This window comes from Cyprinus carpio, chromosome B13 (assembly GCF_018340385.1).
Source record: "Cyprinus carpio isolate SPL01 chromosome B13, ASM1834038v1, whole genome shotgun sequence".
Taxonomy (NCBI): domain Eukaryota; kingdom Metazoa; phylum Chordata; class Actinopteri; order Cypriniformes; family Cyprinidae; genus Cyprinus; species Cyprinus carpio.
Window position 1 is genome coordinate 3561575 of NC_056609.1, and position 19708 is coordinate 3581282.

Below are 19708 nucleotides of genomic sequence, written 5' to 3' on the forward strand. Positions count from 1 at the left end.
GTAATTATTTTACCACTTAGGCATGTTGACAATAATGTATATCTTCAACATTGTCTATGACCAAAAATGTAAGATATGTTTTCAGTAGACTTTTAAAATTTGCTTTGCTTTAGAACGCATGAAAATATAAAGATACTTTTTTTTTAAAATCTTTTTTTAAATTATTTGATTTAGTCGAGTTAGTTTTGCATCAAACAATGTAATTTTCGTCAATCAAGATCTAGCAGCAACAGCACATTTTTCCACTTCCGCTTGGCAGACTGCTTACCTTGCACATGAAATCACCTGCATGCCAGCAAAACACTGAGAACACGCAATAGTCCTGAAGAGACATAGCAATAGAGTGGAGGTGCCAAAGCTAAGGAGAATCCCCTTGCACAGAAGCTTCCATAAATGATGTACATTTACAGAAAATTACCATTGTTTGCCAAATAAGTAATTTTAAGTACTTATTCCCAACACTTTATTAAGCTTTAAGGAATCAGTTAATAGTCATGTTTTTGTGTGAACTCATTCTCTCAGACTGCCTGGGTATGTGGAGCACTCTCAGCTTATATGGACAGAACATTCTTATAAACGGTGCGATGCAGGACTCCCTTATCCTTGGAATGACCTTGAGTGGCTGAATGCTTTTTAAAAATGTGGATGCGAAAACATGCAAAAAGACACCAATGCTCTTTTTTTATTTAAACTATGAACTGATTGTAGTTGCCAAGCAACATAGCAACTTGCAAAATGTACATAGAATCTGCAGCACTGGTGTGTATAACTATATTTTCCAGTCAGAAACAGTTCTGGATGAACACACACATTTTCTTTCTCTTATTAGAAAGAAAATAAATATATATTTCTACTTACAGTATCTGTCAGCTCCTTAAGCTTTTGCATGGATCTGCATGATACTTTCATGAAAAAAAAAAGTAAATTGCTGTGAAAAATGGTTACGCCATGGTATCATATAATGAAGCACAACTCATTACATTTAGATGTTAAAAGATTTTAGATACGAGATATTACCTTTTCAAGCAACATGCAAAGTACTTACCGATATTTTAAAAATATATATTATTTTTTTCAAATGCTATGCGTGACGTCATGCTGTGCAGTCCTGAGTCACTGACAGTAAACAGATGCCCTGTTCTACAAATATACAAAAATGTACGTTTTGTTCAAATACTTTAATGAGACCAGGCTGATGACTGTGGTATCATTTTATGTCAGATTGTATGCTTAGTCAAAGATCTGGCTACATGAGTTATCTTCCTCCTTGTGCTCAAAGTGTCTCTGCTCTAGTTCATAGAGTGTTTGATTTATCAGCAACTCTCTGTTTCATTCTTTATTCTGATCAATTGTTTACTCCCCACAGGAGAAGGCAAGTCTCATCTTAACGGGGTGTCTTTTGAATCCAAAATCTGGTAATCTATGGCTGCAAGGGTCAGGCAAAACTTGCTTATTTAAAAATTCTTTAGGGGTCCTGTAGGATCCTTTTAAGATTAAGATACTAAACTAAGATTAAGATATGATTAGGATAAGAAGGTGTGTGTGTGTGTGTGTGTGTGTGTGTGTGTGTGTGTGTGGGATGGGAGCTGTGTGTGTGTGCGTGCGTGTGTGTGGTAATAGTATGTGTGTGAATTTATATTTGTGTATTTTGAATTGTTTATAATGGTATGATCTCCCAAAACCTCCCTTTGGAGATGCCCTCATTTATAAAATTGGTCTAAAAATAAAGTAAACAATTTTTTTTTTTTTTTAATTTGTAAAAATGCAGAAAGTTTTCTGTAAGGGGTAGGTTTAGGTGTAGGGTTGGTGTAGGGCGATAGAATATATAGTATGTACAGTAGAAAACCAATTATGCCTATGGAATGTCCCCATTTAGATAGCGAAGTAAACGTGTGTGTGTGTGTGTGTGTGTGTGTGTGTGTGTGTGTGTGTGTGTGTGTGTGTCTGTGTGTGCATAAAATTCATCTGAAAGAGAGATGTGGAGTAAAGGTTGTACATAATATGATTTTTGATATCTAGAATTACAACACAGAGCAGAGCATCAAAGTAATTATTTTAGCAGAGATTTGTTTGTGTGAGATAGAGACAGACTCCCAAATCCTTTAATCCTTATATCTGATCAAAGTAATGTAAAAGCTTTTAAATTATTTAATGGAGAGTTCAAATTTCAAATAATAAGCAGCATTCTGCATGTTTTAGAATATATACTAGATACACAGACAAGCAGATCAATTCGTCATCATGTTTATGTAAAGACTGATCTAACTTACAGAATGTAATGTACTTCTTTAAAAGTAAAATAAAACCTCAGATCTTTACAACACAAAAACGCATGCAAAATCCCAGTATTATTATTTTTATTATTATTATTTTTATTTATTTTTTTTCAAATGAGCTTGAACCAAACAGTTTGAACACAAGATAGTCTACATCTAATACCATGTTGTGACATGATTAGGCAACAAGCAAGCAGGCAAATACATAAATAAATAAATAAATAAATAAATAAATAAATAAATAAATATTGTTCCTTTTTCTGTGTACATCTGACAAGTGATTAGAGTTTGTGTGCATATTTTCATAGTGGGCTGTGTAATTTTATGTTCATCGTGCACAGACGAATCGCTTACAACATGCTTGAATACCGCAGCATATTAAACCCTTCTAGAAATGTTATTTTCACAAGAAATGGACAGTCAGTTCTGTGTAAACCAGGGGCAGGGGTCCATCCACTTAAAGCTTCCAGATCATAGAATTTTTTTCCCCCTCAATCCTGTCAATGGATCTGCTCAGCTCTCCATAGTCAATCACTGTTTTATTGTTACATTTATATTGAGCCTGCAACTTCACTGCCAAGCCATAAACTAACATTCTCTCAGCTATATTTTATGGTGCCCGTAAGGAGACATGGTCGGTTCACTTAGTTTTGTCGTGGCCACGACATAATAACTCGTGGTAATGTGATAATATGTCATGGCCACGAGATATTAATTTGTGGGGAATGTCATATTAACTTGTGGGAACGTGATATTATGTTGTGGCCACAAGATCATTTTGTCGAGGTTATGACATCCTTGTCATGGCCTCGAGATGTTATGGTGAGGGAATGAAGTATATTTCTCGTGCCCACGAGTTTAATGTAAACAAACCTGCGTGACCATAGAAACCCAGGATTATCAGAAATGGACTAATTAATATTTTATTTTGAATTTAGAAATTATATTATTTATTAAAGAAATTATTACATTATTAAATAATTATATTAACCATAGGCCTTGCCTATTGAACTGTATTACGTGTGATAGTCAGCATTCAAATTGATCATGAATAAATGTTACATAGTGCATCATATAAATCAGGCTTACAAGAAAACATTTTTATCCATCCTACAGTCTTGTAAGTCCATTAACTGATAGTCTTTTCCCCGTAATATTTGGTTATTATTATTATTAGCCTGTTATTATTGGTTATATTTTTATATTCATTTCTCCCTTCATTTCAATCTCTTAACTTAACGTTCTGAATACTTTTGTAAATAATAGCCTACTGTAAATGCTCGACATGCCAGTAAAGCTTTGATTATGCTGACTGGAATTTTTGCTGGAATGCAGTTTAAATTTAACATGTATTTCATCTTATTTTGACTAATTAATGGACCATAATTATAAATACTTTAGTAGGTTATTTCGTTGAGAAATTAATAATTCACATAGTTTCATTTGTAAATGAAAACGCAACACTCTCATTTATCATCACACATGGGCATAAATACAATCATAAAGTCAAAACGTTATTGGCATAATTGTCAGCTGTTTATTTACAAAATATATTGTAGGCTAGCAAATACTAGCATAATTATACACAAAGTTAACCAGGTAAAATGATACACAAATTGAAAGGGGAACTAAGAATATATAACAATAAATATAAAAATATAGCCCTAATAATTTACAAATATTCAATTAAATGTTTAATGTTAATAAAAATGTTTTATCTATTTTTGATAATCCTGGGTTTGAAATGGTCACGCAGGTTGGTTTACGCATTAAACTCGTGGCCACGAGAAATATATGCTGTTCCCTCAACATAAGAAGTTGTAAGGATAAGGATGTCGTCACCTCAACAAAATGATCTCGTGGCCACGACAAAAGTAAATGAACCAACCACGTCTCCTTACGGGCACCATAATATGTATATATTATATTTGTATTTAGTGCTGGAAAGTCGATTTTATTCTAGTGAATCAGGTCATTCTAGTTAAATATTTAAAATTATTAAACAATTTGGTTAAACTCTCAGACATATTTTAAAGATTATATGCCGCAAACTTTAAATATTTCACATACTTTTGAAAATCCAGCATTTAGTTGATCTCGATAAGCGCTCGTCATCATAGTTGTAGACAAAATGCCTTTCTTCTTTCGTGAGGGGGTTTTGTGCCACGGTATCTTTGTTTCCAGGCGGTTACAGAACGCGACACACACGTCTCACGGAAATCCTGTAGAATTCAACCAATCTGATGACGACTTCGACACTCCTGAAGTGTTTCCACTTTTGTGTCCCATATGTATCAGATGTTAAGCCAACGGTCCGTGGGCGTGACGACTGAGACTGAGACTAAAAAACTCTCATTAATATACTTCCTTCACTGGAAGGGTTTATATTTAAAAAAAATTATCTAAATGCATGGTCTAAAGCGCACAGCACAGGTGCGCTCTGGTAGTGTCCAAGTCCACTTTTGCCAGTTTAACGACAGGAAAACCGCCGGTGCGCATGGTCTAAATGGGTTGACCCTATTCTCTTAATGAGTAATGGGTGTTTTTTGGGCATAACGTGCAATAAACCAATCAGTGTCACGCCCCTAAACTCATTATGTTGTGTTTTCCCTCAAAGTGTTCCATGTCCCTTGTTAATTAATCATTCCACTCACCTGTGTTTCCCCAATTATCTTGTGATTAAAGGTCCTAGTCTGTGTTTGTCAGGTCAACTTGTTTGCTATGTGTGCTCCTACTGTGGATTATCTCTATGATTCCTGGATTAAAGACTCTTTGCTTGTACTCACCATTTCTCTCTCGTTCCTCCCGCAGGGAAGTGTGACAATCAGAGTCTCATCTCCCATCCACTTTAAAAGCAAGTTGCACTCACGTCATGGCGGGTTCGCTATTTACATGGCGGAATTTAATTGTAAATTTTTAAAAATGTTTGTGTGCTGCTGCGCATCCCTGTGTGTGTAAAAAGCATGCGCGTTCTGCACCCACCAATAAGCCCATATTACTAAAGCGCTCATTAAATGACAAAGAAAAACATTGTGCCACACTTTAGACCAGGTTTTTGTTGGTCCATTTTCGCAGTTCCTCAAAATAGCAATGTGGCAACAATGGGCCTGAACACACCTATTTTTTAGACCAGCATGCACATGGGCGCACAAATGCGCACACATGCATTTGCTATTTAAACAACGTGGCGCAGGATGGGAAAATGAGAACTGCGTCGGGCTGAAACTAGCAAAAATACTTGCGCTGCATTGCACCGGGTGTATGATAGGGCCCTGAATCTTTTATACTTTCCGAAGAACAAAAACTACTGATCCACTACTAAGTTGTTACACATCACAAAATGAACACACACACACAAAACAGTTTTGGCTGTGTACTACTAGACAATTGGAAATGGTCAATCTATGACAGATGAGACATGAATATGGTCATGCAGCCTAAGATAGTACTTGGATTTGATGCAACCAAAGCATGACCTACCTAATGGTCCAAAGAACTCACAAACTAACTGAATTCCCTAGAAGCTGTACAATGATTTTGAGTTGATTTCTGTCCTTGTGATATAAAAGTAAACAACATTAATTTTGATATTGTCAACAGTACATGCATTCCCTACTATGTTCTTTATATGCACACACACAAAATAAAATAAAGAAAGATTCATTAGCTGTTAGTATATCATTACAAGCAAGAATGAAAGAAAGAAATCTGGTCAATATCTGTGAATGCATGTTAGGAACATTTCAAACTCTGTCCATTGTGCTGGAGTTGCTGTAGAAATTAGTGCATAAATCATATTGTTTTAATATAAACTATTGTGAAAGTTGATTTTTTTGTTTGTTATATTTTTTTATTATTAGTGTGCATATTAATAGTTTGTTAGCCATGTATTAGTGCTAATTAAGCACATATTAATGCCTTATTCTACATGACCTTATTCTACATCCCTAATCCTACCCAATACCTAAACTTAACTACCTTACTCACTATTATTAAGCAGAAAATTAAGAATTTATTGAGATAAAAGTTGTAGTTATTAGTAATATGCAACTAATAGATGTAACTGTAAAATAAAGTGTTACCTAAACTCTTATTACCCTTTTTCATTTTTACTTCACACTTCCACTGTCACTAGAATGGCTGTGCTAATACAAGTTTATAATAAAATTGAAGCAGTATCTTGGGCTTTCCAAAACCAGCTTGCTTCTTTCCAGCTGGAGCCATTTGTATATATAATAATCATATTGGCCATGTACATGAATGTATGATTTTTTATATAAATTAATTGATTATAAACAGTCTCTACAGGCATCCCACCCCAAAGTGGAGGTACAGCGGCATTTTAAGTGTCACTGGGTGGAGTTCTCTGGCTTTTATTGGACATGCATCACAATGGTAACACTCAAAACACTCATATAACAGAAACTTCTCTAAATCTCAACTTAACCCGATTATTTAAAATGAATCACAAGACTCCTCCTTCATTCAGTAGCTCAAAAACACATGAAGTAACAAAATTTCAATATTCCCTGTCCAAATTAAGTCCCATGCAAAGCATTCTGGATGCTAGTAATCTGCTTACCGCTATTTACAAACTCAAGTAGTCTGCACACAAATAAAATTGTGAATAAATATTCAATAACCATTTTGCATTAGCTCATTTAAATGTAAGAAAATATTCAAATTTTTAGGGGAATGGAGGCGGGGGCGCTGATGAGCCACTCCCTCGGGTATGAACAGGTACGTGTAGTAAAAGAAGTCTGTTCTGTAATGGAGAAAAGACATGGGCTGCGTTCCACTTTGCTTTTAGACACACACTCTGAAGCTTCCTCTAAGCACTTCCCCTCTAAGGAAGCCCGGCACTATTTTGAAGTGCGCTCCACTTCGTGAAGTCGATGAGAAGTTTATATGGACAGACCCTCGACCCCTTGATTTTGACTGACCTTGACCTTGATTTTGAGTCCACTGCATATGTACACTTCCGGCAGCTCCATACACCCAGAAACATCATTGTGACGGAACCACAAATCATATTTAATTTAATTTACAATTGAATTTACTCCCACCCCAAACATTTCTATGAAAAGGATTTTTTATTTATTTATTTTTTTTTACAGCCTGAGCATGCCTATATACACATAGAATGCTGCATCAAACAAATTTGTAAAAGGAAAAAAAAATTTAAATAATAAATCCAAACCATAGCAGATTTCAAGTGATCAAGGGCTGAGACAGTCTACTTCAATATTTTAACAGAATCTTTTTCAGCAATGCCACAAAGGTTTGTTACTGGTTACTGTTCAAGTCTCAGTGTTTAGATCAGTGTGCTCAATAATGTGTCTTTGACCTTTAACTGTGTATGTTTTGATTATACCATGTTGTAAATAAAATACAAATGCAACCCCCCCATTATTTAACTCCCCTCGCATTCTTTGTCACCTGCTTCACAGACACATTACTGATTGATGGCTCATTATGGGAGGCCCTTTGTCTCTCAGGTGTGAATCACAAAATTTTCATGGTCATTGTCACTTCCTCGCATACGGGCATTCTATCACAAAACATGATTTACAAATAATAAATCAATATATTGTTTTCTGTGAACGAGTAAACAGGATGATTTTCACAGTACTCTAGTCTATCACATCAAGTCCTCAAAAGTCTTGTGAACAAATGTTCTGTATGTATTTAAGGGCCTTATTTCAGTGACTTTTTTAAAGTTTTTCACTAACCACGCATGAACCACAAATTTAAGTTGTTAAATTCAAGTTCATGTAAACTCTTTTCTATGCTGCTGCGGCTGTCTGTCATCCTCCATTCAGCATTCAAACTGTGTGTCACGTTCGTTTACGTCAGTCAAGGATGATGAAACTCTCCAAGAGAACAGTAACTGGCATTTAAAACCGTTAAAAGAAAAGGCTCAATTAACTGTCTCACAGATATAATATACTACGCATCAGTATCTCTTCCCTTTGTGTTTTGAACTTTTCTATGCAGAGACTCCGTATTGCAAGGGCATCATTCTGCACACGGGATGCTCATAAGCGCTTTGTGCCACTCTGTATTGGAGCCTTTTCATATTAAAATACATTTGCACAGTGAAAGATTATTAATAGCCATGCTTTTTCTGTCCTGTCTATCATATGTTGCTGCCTCCATTACTGTCCAATACATTTAAAAGTAAAGTCTTTTAATTTGATAGTATATATTTATATAGAAATATATTTACTTGCTTTCATTAATGTATTGTACAACAATACAAAAAGCAATGTGCAATTTTTTTCCAGATTTAGTCCTACATTTATTCACTAATATTTCTTCCCCACTAAATAATGTTTAAAAAAAATAATAAAACAGTGATGATGAGGTCAGCAAACTGAAGTATAGAAATTATATATTGATTTAAAAAACTGTGCTGGTATCAGATCGGTATCGGAAGATACTCAGAATTTTTGGTATCAGATCGGATTGGTTCTGAAAAAAATTGGTATCGGTGTCTCCCTAATATTAATTGTGCCTTACCATATTTTAGATCCCTTAATCCAAAACAAAAGTGACAGCGAAGTTCCATAAAACATAAGCCATGCCGTGATATTGGTAACAGAGACTATACCATTGTCACACAAGGTAGTAAACTTAAGCCAAAGTAATAAAACATAACTATGTTTTATATTTTATAAGAAAATGCGATAAGTATAAGACGCACTGTCCTGATATTGGTTATGGCTCAAAGATTTGAGATTTATTTGTATTTATTTGTAAAATGTTCAGAGAAGTTCCCCCACATGGAACTCTAGCTGCATCGAAACGCTATGGGAACACCTAACTAGCTGGGTTTCCATCCAAAGTTACGAATTTAAATTACGCGTAAAATTAAAATATATCACACAAAACAAAGAGAAACAAAATTGTCACTTCCTGATAAACTGGCACTATACATCACTAAGAAAAGTAGGAGAAGCTACTGAACATAATAATTTTCCTATATGATAAATTACTTGCACCTCAGAACATGCAGATGAAACACAATGAATGTGGTTATTGCTTTCGGAGGTGGATGCTGCTGTTTGGGAATGCAGACGTTTAACAGTTCTGGGGGGCAATTATACAGAAATACTTTGATGGCAGACTTTGCTCGGGCATTTCCAGATGACCATATAACAACATTTCAGATGCTGTGGAATGAGATCGGTCCACTGGTTAGTCAGGATTTACCGTCCCTTTGTGCAATGTCACATGACTTTTTTGATGTGCTTGGAGGAATTTATTCACAAAATGCATGTCCATCTCCCGTTATTCACATTAACCCTTTTTCACACAAGTCATAAACTACCTCAAGTGAATGTAAAAATTTTTTTGCGAATTAAGGCATTTTTATTCGAAATTCAAAATTTCCATTATTCGATTCTGATGCGGTACTTCAAAATGCACATAAAAACAGGGTGATGTAAACCCAGCTACTGTAAAGCAGCACCGGTAAGCTTCTGCTCTTCATTAGTGCGTTGTGTATGTCTGTGCTCAAGTATTACTAATGAGTCAGTTTGCCTCTGTTAGTGAGATATTTAAATGTCTAAGTGTAAAAAAATTTGTCGAGGAAGAAGGGCTTCAGGCTGTGTGTTCCCCCATGCTCACGCTTCATTACAGACAGGGACACACATGCTCTGTGCCTTGTTTGGGAGCGGAGCACGCACAGCTAGCTCTTAAAGGGTAAGTTCACCCAAAAATGAAAATAAGCCCGTGTTTTATCCACCCTCAAGCATCCTAGGTGTATGTGACTTTCTTCTTTCAGACGAATCCAATCGGAGAAATTGTCCTGGCTCCTCCAAGCCTTTCATTCTGGCGGATGACATTAGACATCGGCGTTGCATGATTAGTGACAAACGTGGAGACAAAACAAAACACCTGTCACGAATTAGAAGCACAAAACGAGGATTTGTAAATAAAAATGTTCAAGGATTTCGATTTGCTACTGGTTTTCCTTTGCTAAAGTAAGGAAACTTTGCACGACTTCCGCATACAACAGTCAGCGGAACTGAGAAAAAAAAGTGTTTATTACGTCTGAAATATGGATATTTATCTTATAAAAATGCATGGATTTACTACAGGAGGCCTTTATTCACCCCCAGGAGCCATGTAAGGGACGTTTTATTACAGATGCGTGCACTTTATTTCACGTGTTCTGAACTGTTGATAACCACTGGCTCACCTGTGAATCTAGCAAACACCAGACTGTGCTGCAGCCTCAGACGAATATTCGCACAGAATTATTTGTTATCCGTTATTCATTTTTGCAGCCATTATCCGTGCCTTTCTGAATAAGGTATTCTGCTTCAGGCACACCCCTGCAGTATATTCCTGTGATTTGACTATCGCGGATGTGCAAATAGCGATATCGATGCTAATGCATATGTAATCTGTTAATGTGTTCAGTGGCAGTTGCATTGGGCCACAGATCTCTCCCCAAGGGCTATGGCCGTTCTATGGCAGCCCTGGTAGCCATGGAGAGACATCTATGATTGAATCTTGTTGCAAGATAAGGACAGATTCTTCCTCCTGGACGCTCGGCTTTTAGCTTCTGGCATTTTCGGCGAAGCAAAAAACACTGCCATCGAGAGGTTTCAGGAGGCACGTTTCTGGAATTGGGAACATTTCAGTTGCATTGCTGTCTATGCAGGGTCAGACAGCTCTCAGATTCCATCAAAAATATCTTAATTTGTATTCCAAAGATGAGTGAAGGTCTTACGGGTTTGAAACGACATGAGGGTGAGTAATTAATGACAGAATTTTCATTTTTGGGTGAACTAACCCTTTAAGAGAATAGGAGGCCTTCAGTCTCACCTTCATGCCTGGAATTTGCCCCTGGCATGGTCAGAGCCTTCCTCTATCCTCGACCTGGGTATGTCCCTAAAGTGCCTACTGACATACCAAGGCCCATAGTGCTGCAGGCCTTCTGTCCTCCACCCTGACCAGGAAAATCTGGACTAGATGTGTAGGTCCACAGAGCTGCCCTGTGGCATAAATCAGATCAGCTGTTTGTCTGCTTTGGTGGACCCAAGAAAGGTTCCCCGCCCTCCAAGCAGATGCCGAGCTGGTGGGTGGTTGAGACTATATCAGTTGCCTATGAGGCCTCTGACCGCTTGTCAACTCCCTACAGTAGGTGTCAGAGCGCACTTGACACAAAGTATGGAGGCCTCCAAGGACTTCTCTCTAAGAGTTTCCCTGACAGACGCCTGTGATGCAGCAAGCTGGTCCTCTCCAAACAAATTTGTCAACTTTTACATTTTAGACCTGGCTTCCTCCCCAGGTTCTCAAATCCTTATGTCCTGAATAGTGTTCATCTCACACACACTGGACAGGCATTTGTCATTCTTGCGCAGTGGGCATTTTAGTTTCCCATAGTGTCTTGATGCAGCCCCCAAGTTCCCTGTTACGCATGTAACCATGCCGCGTCTCTCTGCCATACTTCCTACATCCCTATCAGCGCTACATCAGCTATCAGAAGCTTACCAGTGCTGCTTCGGGTATGCTCTAATGCTTATGTCAGCCCGCCCATGATGCCTTGCTCCTCCACTGGACTGATTACACATGTGCTTCAGAAAGCAGTCACACAGCGAGGCCTTCCCATAGCATTTCAACGCAGTGTCTCGTTCCCTTTAGGAAACCATATTTACATGCTTAACCTGAAATGTTTTCATGTGGTGTTGATTTTTAAATTATTTTTTAATGCTGCTTAATCTAAGTACAGTTGATTTTTAAATTGATTTTTAAAAGTGCTGCATAATCAAAATAGTGTATGCAATATGCAACAAAGCAGAGCAGACATGTGTTCATCATAAAGCAGAGATAAATGTAGATGATTTCAGATGATGAGTCTGAATTACGATCTGCTCAGTGTTTAATAACACTAGTTATTACGCATTATCTCTCACATTATCTACACATTACATATTCAATGAAATATACTAGTCAGTGAACTCAAAATGAGAGAGTCCAGCTACAGACATTATAAATGCTGTAATGAAATGAGCATCCAACATTATCCCTGTGTCGGGTTACTGTTGCTATTGGAGCCAATATATAGCTAATCTACATTTCCAAAAACTGACCAGTCTTTGAGCTTTAAAGGGAAATGCTGTCAATAACATCTGCCACATTCACTCACATACACTAAATGTATTGAATCACATAATCTATAATCAAAGTTGAAAATGAATGTTCAACTTGAACTCGTCTTGGTTTGCATCTTATTTTTTTGTAGGAAAGTAAACGTTTAGACAAAGTGCAAAACAAATATGAAAAGTTATCTGATTTATGTAGCACAATAGCTATCCATAACAAGAAATGTGACTGCAAATGTTTGAAAGAATACATCTGAACATCACAATAATCCACAGGTAACCCACACCATTCCAATCCATCAATTACCATCTTGAGAAGCCAAAAGAAACAAATCCATCAAGATGTTTTTAACTTCAAACAACTGCTTCTGGCTAAAATTTAAGCATATTTGTTTAGAGCTGTTTTGGACTGTTTTCACTTATAAACGGTGCTTGATCTGTGCAGATTTCTCTTTATATTATACATTTATTTAGACCAAACCACCTTTTCACTAGAGGAAGTGTTATTATGGATTATTGACTTATATTTTAGTTAAAATGCCTTAATGATGGGTGTGTTTCCTACAAACATGCCTTTGGCTTCACAAGACATTAATTGATGGACTGGAGTGGTGTAGATTACTTGGATTATTTTTATGTTTTTATCAGCTGCTTGGACTCTCATTCTGACGGCACACATTCAAGGCTCAAGTGTAGTTTATTTACAGAGCCCTTTCCACTACAAATTAGACCAAAGAACTATACAGTAAAACAAATACAAATAATGATAAGAACTGAACAAAAAGACAGAATAATAATAATAATAATAATAAAAGATAGCATTGTCAAAGAGAAAATAAAAAAAAAGACTTCCAAATTTCAACTATTAAAAGAAAGTTTTCAAACGAGATTTAAAAATATCAATTGATGGTATACCTGGGATATAACGATATCAAAATCTCACAATACGATAATATTGAAGTCCACGATACAATATTTATTGTGATATAAAAAAAAGACAAATGAAGAACTGAAAAAAAAATAACATTTTGTATATTTTAAAGTTAAATTATTCTATCTAATGCACTTCGAGAGCTCAAAATTACGAGCTCCAACCCATATTCCTAAAAAACATAAAAGTGAGTGTATTTACATGTACCTGAGCCTTAAAGGGAACTCAACCCTCTTTTTATTTGTGATCTACTGTCTCAGTTTAAATTACATTCACACTGTTTTAGGAAGCCAAACAAATTAGAATATAATAATAACAACAATGACAGTAATAGCCATATTGTAAAACAACTGCACTATAAAATAAAAGAAAATTAACATTTAATAAGTATATTATTTTTGCTTTAAACTACAGCAGGGAAATTACAATAGTTCTTTCCTAATGTATTTTGAATTTGGACTGCATTTAAACTGCTAGCTGTCAGCAATTCTTACTGCAGCTTTTATTTTGACAGGAACAGCAGTAGAGCTTTTATTTTGAATGAAAACTCCAGCTTCAGTGAAAACGTGCTTACAAAAATGTCTCACTACAAATCTAATAAAATGCTGTAATCATCTGCCGCGAAAATAAAGCCTAGCTTGTGGCCTTTGCATTCCATGCGATGAAATCACAGCACATGCAATACACGAGTTCACTGCATTCATTGAGAATTAGTGAGGAGCCGTGCAGCTGCATTCTGGACCAATTGCAATTTTGAAATAAGAGATTGGCTTACTCCCATATAAAGTGCATTACAGTAATACAGGCGTGAGGTGACAAATCTCAAGATCAGCAACAGACAAAAAAGGCTTCATTTTTGCAATAGTCTTTTTTACCAAAGATTTGATCTGATCATCAAATCTTGGGGTAGAGTCAAATATTATATAATATATATCCAGATTCCTTATCTGGGGCTGCACATTCATTGACCATGGACCTAAAACATCTTTTATGTTACTGTCAACCTGCTTTGGCCTTGAAATTTTAAATCCAAAATACTGGCAAGAAACTCAAGATGGCACAGTCCGATAGGTCAAACTCAATCTGACATAATGACATCATTATTACTGGAGCAGCTGATTAGTTATTTTTGTATTAGCAGCCAATAAGCTTGCTGCTAAGCATTTAAATACTTGGCTAGTGCTTGCTGTAGCAGTTGCAGCACGCTTCAGAATCATCTGAAATTAACACCTAAGTGAATGCTCTTTTACTCCATATCGCTGTGCATATTGTGTGGTCTGCTGAATTAATTTCAAGATAAGCAACCATAAACACATTGACACTGTCATCTTCATTACCATGCCAATGCCTCTGAGAGTTGTCAGGACAGAAGTTTAGATTTGGTCTCATTTAGCTGGAGACGATTTTTGCTCTAACCTAGGGTGACCAAACGTGCCATTTTCCCAGGACACATCCTGGCCAGGATTTCTATATTGCCTAAAATATCCACGTATCCTTCCTGTTTTCATACTTAATGAAGGTAATGATCGTTTGACCAATAACATGCAGACATTGTACGTAATCGACCAATCATGGTGCGTGAGAAGGTGGGATCTACAGAGAACAGTCAAAAGCGATGCAAATACGTGTACATATTAGTGTTCGACTTAAAGCAACACTGAGCATACAGATCATTGTATGACATCAAAGTACTGTGAGAGCGATTCAAAAGCACAAGAAGCCGTCTGCTCTCTAGAGCTCTCACGGTACTTTGTCATACAACAATTAGTTTGCGCTGCGCAGACCAACTAAGCCAAAACGTGGAAATTTTAGGCAATACAGAAATCCTTGCCAGGAAAATGGCACGTTTGGTCACCCAACTCTAACCAGCACTTCACCTCCACAAGACATAATAACAAGGATGAATAAGAAGTTAGTCCTCCAGGTTTAATAGGCAAATGAATCTGAATATCATCGGCATGAAGATGATACGACATGCTGTTTTGTTTAGTTTTTTTTTTTTTTTTTTAAACAAGAACTAAGTGCAGCGAGAATAAGGAAAACAAAATAGGCCCAAAAATGGAGCCTTGAGGAACTCCACATTTAATAGAAACAGCTGAGGATGGGAATTCCCCAACTGTCACTGAAAATGATTTTTCCTTCAAATAAGAAGAAAACCATTTTAAAACAGTCTCAGACCCACAGCATGCTCTAAGCGCTCATTGATAATATCATGATCTATTAAATCAAAAGCTACACTAATATAAAGCATAATTAAAGCTCCTCAACCACCTAAACCACCTAAACTAAGAGTAACAATTCATTGGTAACCTGTATTGGTATTTTTACATTTTTAATTTTGGTAATTTTAATGCATTGCAGAGGATCCATTGATTGGCAAGTGATGGAATTCTATATTTCTCCAAATTTGTTCCCATTAAAAAACTAACTCATTTTCATCTTGCATGGCCTGAGGGTGAGCACATTTTCAGCTATTTTTGAGGGAACTCTTCCTTTTAAGGCAGAAATAGTCTAGGCTTGTTAACTGATTTGCAAATCACTTGCCGTTTTATCAATCACGTGCAATGTTGCTGAATCAAGGTATCTTACCTTCACCACAGTCCTTTCCCTGATAGCCGGTTTCAGAGCAGTCACATGTAGGCTCATTATTGACAACACTGCATACACCTCCGTTTAAGCACATGTTGTGTGAGCCACAGAGGTCAGTGCTTACCCCGGCACTGTTAATGATGAAAGGCTCTGAATTGTTGACTTTCAAGTCTGTTATCCAGCCCATAAAAGCAGTGTGATCCTTCACAGTGTCCGATGTCAGCTGTAAAGACATCAATCTTAGTTCTGGTGGAATCCCTCCTAAGAACAAGTGACTGAAGACAGTCATATCCCGCCTTTTGGACTTAACGTCCTGCCATTTTATTTCTTTGTCAACAATGAGTGTAGTGTTTCTGAAGTCCCTCTTGATTGTGACGTCATGCCACTGGTTGTCACTGATGACAACATCTGAAAGTACAGAAGCAGGTTCAGCACAGAAAATAGAAAAGCGTAGTCTGAGTTTCCCCTCTTGTATGTGCAGCTCGAGGAAATCGCAGAAGCCTTCATCATCAAAGTACACCAGAAGTCCCTTTAAAGTCTTGGTTTTCATGCTGAAGCTCATCTCGCTCTCACAGCAAGCATTCCACATTGGGAACGAGGCCCACTGTCCCTCTGCGCCAGTGAACCTGAGACTAGCTCCAGCTTCCACAGCACATATAACCAGTCCAATCCAGAGGAGATGGGCACCATGTCGCATTTGAAGAATCATAATGTAGTCAGGCTGAGTTTATAATAATCTTAGTAAGATTTTGAATGGACAAAAAATAATAGTGACCACAACTTCCAAATCACATAAACCACCTGACAGTCTCTCTCAGGATTTCAACATCTATAGAGACCATTTCACAACTTTTCTCCTCATGTCATCAACCTTATTTTTGTTCTGAATTTTATTTTTTCCAGTTATCATCCATGCTTTGCCATATCCACACTGTTCAGTGTCATCCATCATGTTACTTTCTGTCTGAAACTGTGGTTTTGACCATAAGTGCTTTAAAGGGTTAAATCCTCTTTCAGCAGAAGCAGGCAGCAGACGTCATCTCTGATCCCTCAACATAAGGCCATTGACACTGGAGAAAAAAATAAAAAATACAATAGCAGTTCATCTCACAATCATTCTGACATCCTAAGGAAGAATTAGTGCTTACAGAAGTGTTTCCCATCCCTTTTCCTGGAGGCAGACCAGTGGTACACATTTTGGATGTCTCCCTTATCTGACTCATCTCTTTCAGCTTTCGCAGCTGAATCAAATGTTAGGAATTAAAAAGAGTAAGAAAATGTGTAGTGATGGCGCGCCTCCAGAAACAGGGTTGGGAAACAATGACTTACACAAATCCTGGTAGACAAACATGACTGTTTTACTATTGCTTATTACACATGAATGTGAGTGGCCTTCACTGCAGTACAACAAGGTTGTTGTTGTTTTTAAACTAAAGCGAAGTGACTGAACTGAAGTGCTTGCCAGGATTTGCATAAAAATACACAGGTCAAGGCAAGTTGTCCCATTTATATCAAGGAATATAAGCAGATTTATTTGTTGTCACTTCATGAATTACAAAGTCTTTTGGCCAAAAAGGTTTGACATTTCTGTAAAACATTGTCCAATTCTTTTTATTTTTTTATTTTTTTACTTAAAATAGAAGTGTGAAAACATGCCCCACTACAGGTTCAATGTGTTTAATTAACTCTATTTATTTATTTATTTATTTTCTTCTTGTGGGAAAAATGGAGGTAATGTCTGATTGTAAACAAGACTTTCAAGCAAGAGGGGAAAAACCTACCTAATCTAACATTTACTGGAGTAAGACATGTGACAACTATTCCCATCTCTTTTTAAATATTTAATAATCTCTGTACATCACGGATTAGAACATCAGCCTCGTTGCCCGTATGACCGTTGCCCAGTGTTCTGATAACATGTTAAGGGCGTTTGGGTTCGATTGTAATGTTTGCGTGTACGACGACCTTACATAGTTTATAAAGCACAAGTCCACAAGCTCACCCTTTCATTTTCAAACGCGTTTGATAGTAAAACACACTGATTAAAACAGAGATGTACAATATCTGTCTGTTTGTCATGAATGAAGCTGCAGATGTACTCGCTGCGATCAGAGGTGATACGCCCCAAACGCAGCTCGAGAACTCCCACATGAGCTCATCTTCTACAGAGGAACATATTAAAACCCTTCGTGTTGCATGTTAGAAATCTTTTAAAGCACGTATGCCATCAAACAGCAGTGATCCAGCTCGCCTGAATCCACTGAGAAAAGAGCAGATCCATTCGGACAAACCCGAAACTATATTCATCATCACTGCACGAGCACATCTGGAGTGTTAATGAACGCTGATTCTGTGAATAAATGTCTCGATGCGCATCGATATGGGATTTCTGCAGAATAGACTAGTACACACAACACATACACAGAGCCGTTTGAAATGATAAACAAAATAAATAAATCTGTTTACCCAGCACGCCGAGGCTCTCGTCCACTGATGAAAAAGGTAGTTTGAGTTATTGAGGTAAAGCTGTGATGCGAGTGAATGTGCAGCAGGGCTGTAGCGCTGAGACACACCGGGTCACGTGACGCGGCTCCGGCCGGGAGGCGCTGCGCTCTGCAGTATCTTGGGATCTCTAGTCAATGCAAAGCCCGCGATGATGTCAACTAGGCCTACTATCGCGTTTAAATCGCTAATGTTCAGCACTGACCTAAAAGCGCACTGCTGACATTAAAGTAATTATAATGGGAATTATAACAAAAGAACAAACAAATAATATTACAGAATAACCTAAGTATGTTTTAGAATGTTATGAAAAATAATTCTTATTTATTCTGTCCATTTGTTAATCTTGGTTAAATGATCTGGACCCCAGGCTCCACACATCATTCACTCTTGCTGGACTGTAAATTAATCACACCTGGACAAGAACAGCACACTCATTGAGGGATGCTAGGCGATACTTACCACACAAACTCTGTCATTCTTGAGTCTTGCGTTCACAAGTTTATGTGACCCTGCTTCTGTCACGCAGTGTTTTCATCCTCTGTGGATGTTTTCCTCTATCCTCTGTAGACCTACTGTCGTCATCTTTGCTCTCTGCTATTCACTGTACTGCTGTGATCTGCTGTTGTGTGCTGTGTTCCCTGTTCAACACCCTATTATACTCACCTGTCTACAATCTCTTCAACAAACGTCCTGCAGTTGAGTTCAGCTCTACCATGTGTTTCATGGCATGACCAAAGACCCCTCAGCTTCTGTGAAATTGATATCCTTGTCCCTCCAGACAATCCATAGTCTTGCTGATGCTCTCTCCTGAATTCACTCCACAGCACATTTTCCCACACCTATTTTTCCACCTTTCATCATTGTCAAATGGTCATTACTTGTTTTTCTCATCTTTCACATTCACCTGATGCACTTACTGACTTTCCCAGTTTACATTTAGTGATGTCTTTACATTTAATTCTACACACTATAAAAATAAGGCTTTTATTTTAACACAGCTGTGGTACTGCTGCTCTTTGTATTAGCAGTCTTTCATACTTTATTATTTTGGGAAATTTGTACTTTATTCAAGTACAATTTAAACTGACTGCTTGTAGTTTTACTTAATTATATTTCTGATAAAAAAAAAAAACAGTACTTTATACTCCTTGCAATTTTATTTCAACTTGAAAAGTACTTGTTACATATTTGCATTTTTATTAAATATGGTAAACAGAAGCTCAAACATGCTTGCTTGTCATTTGAGAACCAGTTATGCATGTTTTCATGGATCAAGCTTCAATTATAAC

General features: G+C 37.1%; 1 protein-coding gene across 9 annotated transcripts in view; it reads right to left on the bottom strand.

Moving 5' to 3' along the window:
* LOC109069345 (neurexin-1a-like) overlaps positions 1–18529 on the bottom strand; it is a 174196-nt gene extending 155667 nt beyond the window's left edge. For all 9 annotated transcript variants that reach the window (XM_042736275.1, XM_042736274.1, XM_042736270.1 and 6 more), the window contains exons 1-2: positions 18381–18529; positions 15915–16984 (exon numbers count right to left, since the gene is read on the bottom strand). In XM_042736275.1, the coding sequence (XP_042592209.1) occupies positions 15915–16623 (709 nt within the window). In that variant the 5' untranslated portion in view covers positions 16624–16984; positions 18381–18529. The remainder of the gene's footprint in view (positions 1–15914; positions 16985–18380) is intronic.
* Between the last annotated feature and the right edge of the window lie 1179 nt (positions 18530–19708).